Raw genomic sequence first — 14944 nt, 5'->3', positions numbered from 1 at the left:
TGCTGTACAGGTTTTAATTACAGCTCTAAGAAGATCATTTAAGAAATAGTAAGCTTTAAACATTCTTCTTTTCTGGCTGAATTAATTGCCCATCACTTGATAGAGGTTTCTGTAAGTGTGTTAATAAAGATAATAGCTTTATGTTTCACCTGAAATAAAACACCTGTAATGGTTCCAGCAGAGAGACACACACTTCCCACAAAGCCATTATCTATTAAAAGTTAATTACTGCAAATAACACAAAGTGTCTCCTGTATCTGCACCATCTACACAAACATGTAAACACACACACACACACACACGCACACACACACACACGCGCGCACACACACACACGCGCGCACACACACACACGCGCGCGCGTGCAATCAAACGAGATGTTGGGTGAAAAGGCCCGTGCTGTTATCAGATATAAATGACCCCCTCCACCAGAGTAGACTGCTCAGGTTACTGCAAATCAATACACAGCAAATTATCAACACACACCCCCCACAAACACACGCCCGCTCATACAAGAAATACACACAAACATGGAGACCAGCAGCTCACACACACGCGCGGGCTGAGACACAAACATGATTAAGAGAGTCATTGCTTCATCATTAATCAATTACTGAGGGGTGAAAAAATGAAACTCCTCTCCTCCTTTTCTCCTCCTCTCTCATTTAAACCTAGTGTTTCTGCTCCTCCTCACTTCCTCCAGTTTGAGCTAAAGCATCCTGTTTGCAAACAGAAAATTTCCAACATAATGGGCAAACAGAGATTAAAGGCATCTATTATGCTTAATTTTCTGTCATATCTGCTGTTTCAGATGGATTAAACATGGCCAAAATTTCAAATAATGACATCAGTGTGTGCAAAAGCCAAAGCCAAAAACTCAGACTGAACACTCAGTTTACCTGCTCACATGTGTTTTCTAATTATAAAAGGATGAAAACATGATGGTGCCGAAGTTTTGAGATGTCTTAGAGTTTAGTTAATATATCTGAGTTTTGGTTACCTTCTCGCCTTCCCTTGCTTCAAGGACTTTGTATACCAGACATTAACCTTTTGGTTTCCTAATCAGTGATGAAATCTCTCTTTGCCTCCTGCACTCTGTACTAAAGACCTATCTGTGGAGAGAGCTGGTTTTCCGCATGCAGTCATAATTATAAAACTGGCTTTGGAAATCTGTTGAATGCCTTAACGTAGGCACGTGAGGGCTACATGCAGGGGTGGATTAATACAAAGTGGGGTGAATGGATGAATGTGAGTGGGAAAATGAATGAAAAAGGAGATGATCTGTGTGAAGGAGGTGGTGGAAGAAAGGATGGGTAAAGCTGGGGTCCAGAGTAAAGACCAACTTCATCTGGTGTAATCAAACAGCTGCTGAGCTGATCAGTTTAGGTTTTTCGATGTACCTGACATTTCCCCGTGCGGACATCGTAGAGGGCCACTGAACCTTGGCGAGCTCCGACAGCGATGCGGTGACTGCGGTCGCAGTAACCAACCATGTAGAACCTAAAAATGTGGACAGCAAACACACATGAACATTTGACACTACGTTGAAGGAAGATTTCATTCATCCATTTTCTTCCTCTTGTCTAATTCTGGGGGCTCACCCCCACCCCCGCCTCAAGGTTAATTTTTATGGAAACAAACAAATGGAAACTAATAGCGCACTGAGGCTGACACATCTTAATGTATTAATATATTCTCACATATAGACTGATCTGGTTAATCCACCAGCACTGAGGCTGATGTCCGACACAGGCACAGACACAGCAGTCAGGGCCCAGCTCGCCTTTCCCAGCCCCTCCCAGATATTACTTGGGGTTGAACCTGATGACAAACTTACTTGCAAATAGCAGGGAAACATTCCTGTAGTCCTTTCTTCTTCACCAGAGAACCTTCAATACAGTACATGATGATATCCATCACCTAAGAATCAGGAGAACAGTCTTTTATTGTAGTTGAAGCTAACCTATGTAGCTTGTTTCCATGTATTAAACACTATTTATTGCCAGGGTCTGAACAGATCATCTTCTCTGACTCTCCTTTAGTTTGGTTTATAAATCCAACCCTGAGTCATGGGGTTGACTAGCCAGCAGCTTCTGATTCAGCACATCCAGGTCTTTTCTGTTTTGGATAATGCTAGCTCTCACTGGCGTCATTAATAACAATAATTGTCTAAGGGTAAAAAGAGCTCCTTTTATATTTTGGTAAAGTCAAATACTTAATTGAATTATATTATGTTTGTGTCCTTTGCTGGGATTTTTGAGAACGTTTTCTTTCATTGATCTCAAATATAGTTCGAATTACTTCAACCAGAAGATCCACGACGTCTCCAGGCATCTTCTCAATCAGGATGTCGATCACTCGCAGGATCTCTGTCTTGGCTCTGGCCAGAGTGGTCGTGTGAACGTTCTGCTGTGACTGAGAGTTCGCCTGAGCGGCATTGTGCCGATGAACCTGAAAAGAAATAACACTTATATTTATAACAGCTGGAGAGGGAAAGCAGTTGGTGAGTACCTAATAAGATGGCTTTGGTTTCAGCAGCTGGTAAAGAAGTCTGAAAACACACCTCTTTTGCAATGGTGGTGATGAAGGCAGGCGGCCGGGCTGTGGCAATAAGAGAGAGGGCGTGGCGGGCTGAACGGGCCGAATCTGCTGGAGGGTTGAGGGGCAAACCCATGGTGACACTGTAGAGTGACGGAGTAAAATGTATCATTCAGATGTTTGAAATTACGGTTTAAAAAATACAAAATACTAACAGAGACAGAATTAATACAAAAAATACTAATGCAAAACAACAGTAACAACAGAGTTTCAACAGCTTCAAAGTATTACAAGTCTTGACTAGCAAAGTTCCAACTCAAAGCTCTGCAGCGGTCTGCAGCAAACCCCGGCAACCCTCGGTTGCTAGGGAAAAATTTGTATTCCCTGATTGGTTGGTGAGTGGTTGGAGGAGGTTGCTGCCAGTCACAAGGGGAAATTGGTCAAAATGTCTTACTGCAGCCAACGCATTTTAAAAGGTGCAACTATAATTTTCCAGTTTTATGCTTGGAGAGTAGACTTCCATCCAAAACTACAGGCAACTGCAGAAATCTGCTAACAAAAGCGATCACAAGGTGGTTTTTGGTGCAAGGCCTTATTTGGGACCGATTTCACCAAGCCACTGCATTCACTCACTCGCATACTCGTTTGGGAATACACATTTTAAACAAACCATCTACCAAAGGGAAAACAACTATCTGGGTTGCCAATGCTTGTTTAAGTTCCTCTTATTCATCATAGACAATAGATTAGGGGATTTTTGTTGTTGATACTACAACATATCGCAGGACACTGATGCTGAAAGATGGCTATGGAAGACAATTTTTTTGCCTGTAAATTGTGACACTTTGAATGAATGTAAAATTGATTTGGTTTAAGTTTTTAAACAAAGCTAAAGTGTGTTTCACAGGACTGAAAATTGAATGTGCTGTGAAACTCATTATTGTTTTATGTGCTTTTGCTGGGATTTGTTGCCAATAAGAAAACATGCAAGGCTTATCTCTTAGAGATTTTACAAATCTAAAGGGGGACTTAGACATTTCAATCAGCCACTTTAGGCGAGAGGAAGAAAACAAGACAAATCTGAGAAAAGCAACGGCGAGATTGAGTTTTACAAATATATGGAGTGAAGAGATTAGCCAGCAGCTTATAATGTCAAGGCCAAGTCAATGGGAGCCATTCACCAGGCGACAGCATAATGGACTCCCACAATGCAACAGGAATTAGACACACATACATACACACACACAGACACCCCTCAGAGAGTGTATGTGTATGATTGTGAGAGAAAGAAAGACTACGAGGGCGAGTGAGGCCACCTTGTTAACAAATGGCGAGAGAGAGAGAGAGACAGAGAGGGAGGGAGTGATGGGTGGACGGCTGGGCGAGTTGCACGATTCATCTCCTCTGATTACACATCACAGCCGCAGATCTCGTAATTAATACCGGTAATATATCGGCAATATATCAGCAATATTGAAATGTTTAATTTCATTCAGAGAGGTGGCTGTAATTGGAAACAGTCACAGTGTTGATATAAGGCAGCAGGAGTGCAAAGAGCCAATTGTGCCGAGACCGGCTGAGGTTAATAACCAGCGTTTAGCACATGTAATGAAATAATCTGGGTTACCATTAGAGTCACAGGAGACCGAGAGAGACACAGAGTCATGAAACAAAACTAAAGCCAAGAAAATATTAATAAATAAAATAAAATATCAAAATGGCTGTATTAGGCTTTTATATATACACACACATACGTATACATGTATATGTATTTAATATCACCTAAAATGAGCGACTGAGCCCATAAATTAGGTAGGAAATGTTTTACAGAGGTTTGGGCAGAGAGTAATTTTAACAGATTTGTACCAGACCAGAAGTCTTTTTGTGTCACCCCTTGGTGACAGTTAAAACGAATGCAGTGTTTCATCATTCAAACTAGCAGCCAGCAACTGTCCATGAAATAAAAACAAAAGTTCAGCATTAAAGTGGTTGTACTGAAATGGATTAATGAGTCCAGATTGAAAGGATTCGACTGTGATGAACTTTCAGTGCTGACATGAAACATACACTCAGGGCTGTGTGTGTGTGTGTGTGTGAGAGAGTGAGTGTGTGTGTGTGTGTGTGAGAGTGTGTGTGAGAGAGAGAGAGAGAGAGAAAAGCTGGCAACATGACTGCATTCACAGCCAATATCACGCTGACATTATCCAGTCGATACCAAGTCACACACACAGAGCGAGGACTGGAAGTATTGATTTTTGTGTGCGAGGGAGGAGTGAATAACTCCAGTCACATGACCAGAATCCACGCTGCAAGAAGCCAGCGCTGTGTGTATATGGCTGACTGACTTCCAGGGAGTCACTGGCTTACTGATTGGCTTTCTCACTGAGTTGCAGATGGGGTAACTGGACGGTTTACAGACTGATTTACTGGATCGTTTCTGAATCATAAGATGTGCCTCTAGTTAATGCACATTTGACCTTTTCTATATAGACTGATGACCCTACTTTTTACTGTAGGGGGTGACTGGGGTTAAGTTTAACTTGGAACTGTCCAGATTTATTAACACTCACCCAGCTATATAAAAAATTATTCCTTTAAATTTTCAGGAGTAACCCTCCTTGCATTTATTCTAAAAGTTCTGCAGTTCTTAACAAGTAGGGCTGAACATGTGGAAGTTCTCAGAGTCATTTGGTCCGACCACAGGACTCGCTATAGACAGTACAAAAGATGGATGTAGACACCAGTGTTTTCATTCTTGCCATCTTGCTGTTTTTAAACCAGGTTTGAGGAGTGATGAGCGAGCTTCAAGCTGATTGGCTAAGCATATCCTGTATAGTGACAGTTACAAAATGAATTTCATATTTTATACCCATAAATTAGGTAGGAAATGTTTTACAGAGGTTTGGGCAGAGTGTAATTTTAACAGATTTGTACCAGACCAGAAGTCTTTTTGTGTCACCCCTTGGTGACAGTTAAAACGAATGCAGATTCAAGGCACTAAATAATCCCGGGGTGGTGATTTGTTTACTTTGTTTACCATAATAACTGAGTAAGTATGCTGGAGGGTATTTGTGTGAATATGTTGATCAGCTCAGGATGTAGAGCAGGTCATCTACTAATCTGCTGGCAGCTCCAGTCTGCATGCCAAATATCCTTGGGCAAGATACTAACCCCAAGCTGTTAGACAGAATGTTAGAAAGCATTTACGTAGACAAAACATAGAAAAAAGTACTTGTAAGAATGGGTGTGTGAACGGTTGAATGAGGCACGTTGGTAGAGAAGGCAGAGCAGAAAAGCCCTATATAAGAACCAGTCCATTTGCCATGTCCATACTCTGTCTCTTCTGTTCTACAAGGAGTGTTTTGAGTTATGTTTTGGTCATCATTCATAGCTTTTCATAAACATCAAGAACAAAAAAAAATTGATAAAATGAATAAATGGCAGCAAACAATTCAATTAAATGGAAAGAACTAAAGTTCAATTTATTAAACCTTTTTTTTTTCTTTTTTTTTTCTTTTTTTTTTAAAACAGCTTAATCTAAAGGTAACAGTTTTTATAGATTTAAAGATTTTTAGACCAAGAAAATAAGAGATTGATGCTTAAAAGCTTGGCGGTGTCCAATCTGTGGAGGGTTAGCTGGCGTGTGCTGACCCATTCACATAAACTCTGACATGGGTTGGTCACGCATCACTGTGTTGGTCTAAATGGACTGACTAACAGGTTTTCTCAGCTGCTTAAAGGCATGGTTTACTGACTGCAAATGTACCCTGAGACTGCAGAGAGAATGGTGGAGAGGTGGAGAGTAGGGCAACCTTTTGATGCAATCTTTACAGCAGACACTGGCTTTCGCAGTAGTTAATTTTAATTTTTTTTATTTCTTTTTTGACATTTTGGAATGATATTTATGATATTCCTGACTTTCTGACAGCGTTATCTCAGGTCTGGGTGGAATTTACACAAACACAAACACACCCACAGATCAAAACTGATCAGTAATGGTGACCTGCAGTTTCCTGATTTTTGTTTTTCCTTTAGGGTTCATGAGTGGATATCCATGGTGACAACAACATGTACTTATCCCTGCGTGACACACAGATCGCCAAAGCATTCATTTACCCCTGCATGACAAATGCAATCGTTCAAAACTTGTAGACAGACAAAATACAGTGTAAAAAGATGTATTTATCCCTGCAAGACAAACACATTGAAAACATGCATTTATCCCTGTGGTGGCCTCTGATTGGATGGAGACAGGGAGGAGATTCAAACACCCTCAAAGTTTTAGAAAACTTTCTATATAAATGTGATATCCCTGTAGATATGTAGTACGAAAGCGGGCTTAAATTCAGAGTGATCTTATAGATAGTGCAAATGAGAACAGAATTTAAAGATCCAACAATGCCCAACAATCACTGTGGAAAAAGCTTTAATCAGGATACCCATACAATAGTGTATGGGCCACAAGACAAGATACTGCAGAAATCTGCCAAGGAAAAAGCTTGTAGTCAGATCCTGTTTGTAACAATCCCACACAATTTTAGCATAAAACTAGTTGGATGTATGGAAAGATGCCAATCTTTTCTCTTTAATGTATATATTGCTGATCATGGTAGAAATCTCAAAGCAAAAGTGGCTTTCACTTAAGGAATAAAAACTACTTGTAGAAGCTACTTTTCAGCCTGTGATTATATGCACACAACCTACTCAATTTTCAGTCAGCCATGCTTCTCTTTGTTTCATTACATTAATTGGTTACCACTGCATTCTTTATGATTTTGTTCTCTGGGACTTTCTTGCTATCAACCTTGGACGTGTAATGCTTTCTATCTGGCCCCTGATTGCCAAGACTACATATTCTCACAATATTCTGCCTTAAAGTAAAAATGGGGGGGAATGAGAGGACTTCGAGAAAAGTAAGCTGAATTGTAGGACTTCATAGTAAGCTCTAAAAAATATGTTACTGTAATCTGATATAATCTGGAGCTATCAGGCTCCTCTTCGTCACGCTGGCTGTTAGCTGAATATTTGTGGGTTTCCAACAAGACTTTATTCATGTAAGGTCAAATTCTTTTTTGTCTTTGGTGTGAATGCAGCATAAGCATAGACTAAAGCTAGAGGTGCTGGAGAAAGACCCAGTATACACTCAGTATATCAGTTTATTTTAAACTGTTCATTAATGCAAATGCCTAATCAGCCAGTCACATGGCATTCAGGCATGCTGACATGTTCAACCTGCTGAAGTTCCAACTGAGCATCACAGTGAGAAAGAAAAGTGATTTAAATGACTCTGAACGTAGCGTGGGTGTTGGTCCAAGATGGGCTGTTTCAGAAACTGTTGATCTCCTGGGATTTTCCCCACATACCCATGTTTACAGGTCCGAAAAGGATAAAATGTCCAGTTAGCATCAGTTGTCTGGGTGAAAATGTCTTGTTGATATCAGAGGTCAGAGGAGGATGACGAGACTGATTCGAGCTGAAATAAAGCAACAGTAACTCAAATAACCACTCATTAGAAACAAGGTATGCAGAAAACATCGAACCTTAAAGAAGAAGACAACAGCAGAAGACCACACCGAGTGCCCCTCATGCCAGCTAAGAACAGGAAACTGAGGCTACAGTTTGCATAGGCTCCCCAACACAGGACAACAGAACATTAGAAAAACGTTGACTGGCCTGATAAGTTTCAGTTTCTGCCGCAACATTTGGATGGTCAGGCTTTGGTGTAAACTACAAGAAAGCATTGATCCATCCTGCTTTATTCTGCCTGTGCATTGTCACTCACCCTGTCCACCCCTTTATAACCACACTGTATCCATCTTCTGCTTTCAGTGCAATGACACAAAGCTGAAATATTCTGGTTTATTGAACATGACAACGAGTTCACTGTGATGCTGTCATGTCAACATTTAGCAAAACCTGTGAGGAATGTTTCCAGCACCTTGCTAAATCATTGTCACAAAGAATTACAGCAGCAGGGTCCAACCTGGTACTGGGAAGGTGTGCCTAATGAAGTGGTGGCCAGTGAGTCTAAAGGGAATATGGATTATTATGACCCATTAATCATGCAAAGCTACTCTAGTAGCTTCACCACAGACTTTGGATATGAAATTATACAGAATAAGGAATGTGTTAGCGTTTCCTGGAGATGGCACTAGTGTTTTATACCAGGTTGTTTATCTTGTACTTTGTGTTGTATTTTTAATATATTATGGGTTTGTGTGGCTGCTACCTTGGCCAGGTCTCCCTTGTGAAATAGATTCAACCACAGTAGAACTTTCTGGTTAGATGCACAGAGGTAAACACAAAGAATAAATACATAAATAAACGAGAGGAAAAAAAAGCAGATTCTAGATGGGTCAGGTGGAAGGCGCAGATTGATTTTTCATGGAACGACCCTGAATATTTTCTGTGTATTTTTATCAGTTATTTTCTTATAGTCTAGGTTATTATTTTTATTATTTTTATTATTATTTGTATTATCATTATTATTATCATTATTATTATTATTATCATTAATAATAATAATAATAACAATAATAACAATAATAACAATAATACACTTTTTATTTAAGTTAAGTAAAATATGTCTTCACACTTAGTTTTAGTTAGTAGTAACTATAATAACCCTGGTAGGGTCAGGACGCACCGATGACCTTCACATAGAAGTAACTCAGGTGTTTATTCAGACAGTAAACAGCCAGGTAGAGCATATAAAGGTGTGCGTCTGCTAAAAGCAGCTTTTACCTCTAAGAATGGATTCCTTGAAAACTGTGTGGAGACCGCTGAAGCAGTTTCTTTCTCTTTCTTTTCTTTTTTTTTTTTTTTTTCCTTGGCTTGTGTGTCTGAAAATATAAAGTGCAAGTCTTCCACACCAGGAGCTTTTTCAAATCTCTACCTATTGAAAAGGGATTATCCCACATACACACACAGCTCTGCGAGGAGTGTATTGACAACTGGTTGGGTGCATCAGGGACAAAAAGCCTCACTGCAAGTCAGCTGCATGGAAATACATCCTCAGAGAGAGAGAGCGGAGAAAGAAAGAGAGTGAGCGTGTGTTCTCTTTTAGCCAGTAATGCATTCAGCTCCTTGTTTCCCTGTCCACAGGAAAAAAAAATCGCCCAAGTGAAGGAATACTGACTCTGTGTGTGTGTGTGTGTGTGTGTGTGTGTGTGTGTGTGTGTGTGTGTGTGTGTGTGTGTGTGTGTGTGTGTGTGTGTGTGTGTGTGTGTGTGTGTGTTCGTGCATCCTCTCCGTATGTATTATAATGTACTGATGTGATTACTGTGAGTCTCATTGATCAGCCCTCGTGCTGTTTACTTCAACAACACCAGGAGGCAACACCATACACCTGCAGACTTCACATTATTAATTATGCATGGTCATGAACTCCGTGCGAGTGCGTGTGTGTGTGTGTGTGTGTGTGTGTGCGTGCGTGCGTGCGTGTTTCAAGTTTTAGTATTTACTTAAGCTCACCACTAAGTCGCTGAGGACTCTAAACTAAAGTATTTAAAAAAGAACATTTGATACTGCAACACTTCTCCTATAATGTGACTCCTGAACACACACCACGTGATAATAGTTTAATTAAAGCTCTCATTAGTGCTACTGCTTATTTTTGCTATACCTTAGTTTAGTATCAAATTTGATTCCAGAGGTTGATAGATAATATAAACAAATTTTTGCCTATGTTGAAAAGGTTATCAAAGGTTTATAGGGACAGCTGTTACTATAGGGAGACTTGAGATAATCTTGCTCAAATTGAATGTTTAAAAATCCTTTACTTAAATTTATTTCCAGTTTAGTATTTTTCCTTACTTTTACCCTTAACTTTATTTTTCATTTCTTATTAATTTATTAACATTTTACTTTTATTAATCTGAATTTATTTACTGGCATATTATGCACATCCATATACATGTTAGAGGGATTACTTACCCATCAACTGTGTTATTAAATTATGCATTTTGACTGGACATCATCTCCATGTAATGTGATTATATTTGCAGAAACGTGATTTAAGGTGGAATAAATGTGTAAAACTGGGAGTTCTGTAAAAAAATGATTTTTTTTAAAGACAAGATTATAACAATTATGTCTGCCTGTTTTTTTTAAATAGATTTTTTATTGTTGTCTTGTTTGGCATCATATGTTTTAAAGGTTCATGAAGATTTGTTATTAAAAGAACAAAAGATAAAACAATGTCAGTGAGGTGGTAGCTCATTCAGCTCATAATTCCTCACAATTTCCAGGTTATGACCTTGATCTTGACCGCAATTTGCGCAAAGAGCTCCTAAAGTGACCAATGTTTGTGAGTTAAAATCTGACCAATGCTCCAAAAGGAGTAGTAAATATTTAAATTGTGGAAGGCAACACAAGCACTTCACCAGGGCATAAGCTTGTCAGCAATTACTTGAAATATAAAATTACTAAAAATATAAAATGAGAGAGGAGGTAAAAAGAGATGCAAGTCAAACACAGGATTTTCAAAATAAAAGACTGTGCAAGGGGGAAGGGGGGAAAAAAACTAAACATTATGCTTCTGAGACGCTCCTGGTGTGACTGGAAGCACTGTGAAGGATTAAGTTGCTTGGAGTCAAGCAAATATTTGACTGCTATTTTTTGCATTACTGGCGTATTCAACTTTATCTACTGTATCAACTTATAACAATATTTTTTGCATTAATTCTTGTGTGGATCTTACAGGCATCTTCACTTTCTATTTGACCGAAAATGTATTCCATTAAAATGGAATTGTGTCATTTCTCTTCCAGACACAACACTCTGCAGCTTTCCTTGCTAGGATACTTCACTGACTTCAATTTACTGTGAACAGCCCAACACAAACCCTAACCGGGACCCCAGAAACGATGTTTCGCCTCATTAGGACCTGGTTTGAGTCCCCATGAGGACTAAGGTCAGTGTTTATACTGAGAGAGGTCCCAGGGAGGTAACAAAAATGAAAGAACACACGGACGGACACTCACACACACATACACAGAGTGGCAGACATATCTATACTCATTTAACCAGACTGGGCCAGCTCGAGTTTCAGACTTAATAGGATCAACTCATATTGGCCAGTTAGATTTCAGCAGGGAGGAAGATGCACACGCGCTGCTCTTTGTATCATACATGAAGAAGAAGCCACTGAATTAGCCTCTCTGCATGACCCCTGACCTTCGCTTGTGTAAGAAGCTGCTTCAAACCACAACCTCACATTGATTGCATGAAGGCAGCCACGACCTCTGACCTCGACTCTGCTGCCAGTAATGTTGATGGTTGAGTATGTGAACTGGCTCTGGTGACATCTGTGGTTTTACAAAGTCTTGTAAGTCGGAGTGTCAGCGTCTTTACCGTTTGATCATCTTAATTCTCCAAAAATATTTAAAGGTGTTATCTAAGCTGGGAAATCAAGAGTCCACACTCTGGCACTTATATTGTGTACTTTGTTAACATCTGAACTTGTCTCTCAGCTGATTAAAGTCTAACGGGTTAATCTTGTCTGGAGCTAGAGACTGCAGGGCAATCTGCTCGCTTTTCTAGATGGAAATTTTTAAGAGCCACTTTAAGTGGGGCACAAAATGCTAAATAAAATGAAGAAAAAGACAAATGTGTGCACAGAGACAGAGGACTCTCGTGTCAGGCCAACGCAGACATCGTTACATCATCATAATGTCTTGAAATCAGATTAGAGTCGGGCTTCCATAACTCACTGTGTCGGCTATATAATGTTCGCGTGGTGTGTGTGTCTGTGTTTGAGTGGATGCATATGTTTGTATCTATAGGATATACTCTGGAATCTGAGAGGGACGGATACAATTTAACAAACAAATTAACAAACAGGAAGTGAGTACAGACAAATTGTCTGTTTTCAGTTGCTGGAGAGAAAGTATACAAATGCAGAGCGTTCAATTTCCAGATGCAAAAGGAGATTTTTTTTTTTTAAAATTACCTAATTATGTGAAACACCGTCAAATCGGTGTGAATGTGAAAATACTGAGTGCAAAAAAAGAAACTATTTGTTAGTGAGGGTCCATTTCAACCAGTCTGCCCTTACAGGAGCATCAGTCGGTGGAAACGCCAACGACCACTGCAGCCTGCATGAAACAACGACTCCTGATCTTTTAGTAGTGTGTTTTTAGGATGCCTTCGTGCCAACACAACAGACCAACACTATGACACTTTTAAGCACTCTAGTGTACATGCAGTTAGACTCTCATGATGATTTCCATGAAGATGAAGGCAAAATGAGCAGGAAAGGTTTCAAACTCTTTTACATTTCATCTTGTCAGCATCTTCTGCCTGATATGAAACATTTTTTAAAAAGTCAGCAACTTCGTTTCTGTTTAAGCGGCTCATCGTGACTCACTTGGCGAGCTGCTTCTCGGCATCAGCGCACAGCTCCAGCAGTCCCATGAGCACCGCCGACACGTCCATGTACGGCTCCCACACGGTGAAGCCTCGACCAATCAGATCGATGGCGGTGCGGCGGATGGTGCTGTGGGCAGGCAGCTTGGGGCTGGGGGGCTGCAGCAGCAGGAAGGTCAGGGCCTTACCTGCAGAAAGAAACGAATCAGAGGGTTTTATCAGAAAACAGCAGGAGTCTGAAATCAGCCTGTGAGGGTTCAGCATCAGACAACACTAAAGAATACACACAGTCACCCTCTTATGCTGGAATTTTTGTCAGTTTAAGGACATTAATATTAGCTTTCATGATCCCATCAGCTCTAAAAAGCAGCCTCAAGTTGCACCATAGGTGCAATCTTAAACAAAGAAAGGAAAAAATTCTCATGAAGACAAAATATGTCCTGATATTTTTGGTGAGGTTTTGGGTGAGAATAGTCCAACACACACTGACAGACACACACTAGGAGGATAAAGACAGCAAGTGGGATGGAGGTCACTTCATAGCTGACCTGACATTTGAGCCAGTCTCTGTGGGGACAGACTGACCATTAAGACTCCTGAAAAAATCCTCCCCCCCACCCCACCCCTCAATAACGCTCTCCTTCCACCACCCTCTGTCCTCCCCACCTCACATCTGTCTGTCTTTCCTAGCTCGTCTCACCCACCTATCTTTGCAGCCAGAGGTCCAAAGATAACACCAAACAAAAAGAGTTTCATTTGTTTCATCCTCTTTTCTGAGTATCATGCATTTAAGTTCTCATTTTATCTACTGTGAAGCTGAAAATCTGTCTTTTGTCTGTTCTCTTCTGCCGCTGCTGCAGTCTCAGAAATCAATACGACCCTTTGTGTGTTTTCACTTGAAATGCAAAAGCTAAATAGGCATAAAATGAAGAAACATACAATATAAAACAGATGATTTACTTTAGTTATAATCCTGTGGTGGCTCTAAAGGTCCACTGGTCTCCAGACGCACTCGGCTAATCGCATCACCAGGATCTCCTGGCATTTCATCATCAGCCTGCCTTAAATGGCAAACCCCCTTCCTTATTGGTTTACATCTACACACACAACAACCTATGGATGGGTCTATGAAAGATAAGGCAAGAGGTTAACCATGTAAGAATAGCAGCTATCTACAGACAGTGACAGCATTGGCTAATGTTGTTAGCTGGTATAGTTAAGACCATAGGCTTTATATTGGCTTGTGAGCTCTGCACTTTCAAGGTTCCAATTTTAGCTCATCACAATCATAAAAAACCTAAATGATACATGGAATAACTCATGGGCAGACAAAGGTCAGCTTTACTGTTTACTGGAAAGGAAAGTTCAGTTTTATACTTTGAACTGGAACACTGCACTGTGATGATGTTGTTGGTGGTAGCTGTTAATTTAGGACTTGCTTTTTAAGTCCAAATGTTGTCACATTGGATTAAAATGACAAAAAAAAAAAAACCCAAACAAGAGAGAAACTGCTAGCTTTGAACCTTCCAGTCTAAACACCAATAGGTGACACAGTAACTATTTCAATCTTTCAATACAATTCCCTAACACCCTAAACACAATATGAAAAGTCTAGTTAAGTGACTTTAACTAATTAAACTGAAGTCAATTTAACTGGGGAGCACATGCCAGCAATAATACAAACTTATCACTTTAAGAAAATAAGAAAAGTTGCCTTTTAAAAAAGATTCACCCCTCTGTAATTGTTATGATGGGGGAAACAAAACCATTTGTTGTATGAGGCTGTAAATATGTTTATTTCTGCTGTAAAGTTGGTCACTAAAAGAACTGCAGCATCTCCTTTATTGCTGCTTGGTGAAAACAAACAAGCATGCAGATCAGGTACGTTGTGCACTTTCGACGCCCAGCAGGTAAGAAAACACCGAAGTGAACTCAAATCTATCAATGTTTTTATAAAAAGCATCAATAAACGTACAAACTGTGGACTATAAATATCAGCAGAAATGTGGGGCTCCGTGACCTCTGACCTCCACTTAGT

The 14944-nt window shown here is 40.0% G+C and overlaps 1 protein-coding gene across 2 annotated transcripts in view; it reads right to left on the bottom strand.

The window, feature by feature from the left end:
- LOC116311395 (WD repeat-containing protein 7) overlaps positions 1 to 14944 on the bottom strand; it is a 110820-nt gene that overhangs the window by 17037 nt on the left and 78839 nt on the right. For both annotated transcript variants that reach the window (XM_031728497.2, XM_039614833.1), the window contains exons 24-28: positions 12908 to 13094; positions 2564 to 2681; positions 2302 to 2451; positions 1838 to 1920; positions 1401 to 1500 (exon numbers count right to left, since the gene is read on the bottom strand). In XM_031728497.2, coding sequence (XP_031584357.1) covers positions 1401 to 1500; positions 1838 to 1920; positions 2302 to 2451; positions 2564 to 2681; positions 12908 to 13094 — 638 coding nt within the window. The remainder of the gene's footprint in view (positions 1 to 1400; positions 1501 to 1837; positions 1921 to 2301; positions 2452 to 2563; positions 2682 to 12907; positions 13095 to 14944) is intronic.

Source organism: Oreochromis aureus, linkage group 7 (genome assembly GCF_013358895.1).
Source record: "Oreochromis aureus strain Israel breed Guangdong linkage group 7, ZZ_aureus, whole genome shotgun sequence".
Classification (NCBI taxonomy): Eukaryota; Metazoa; Chordata; class Actinopteri; order Cichliformes; family Cichlidae; genus Oreochromis; species Oreochromis aureus.
The sequence above is the reverse complement of the archived record's forward strand: the minus strand, read 5'-3'. Positions and strand labels throughout refer to the sequence as shown.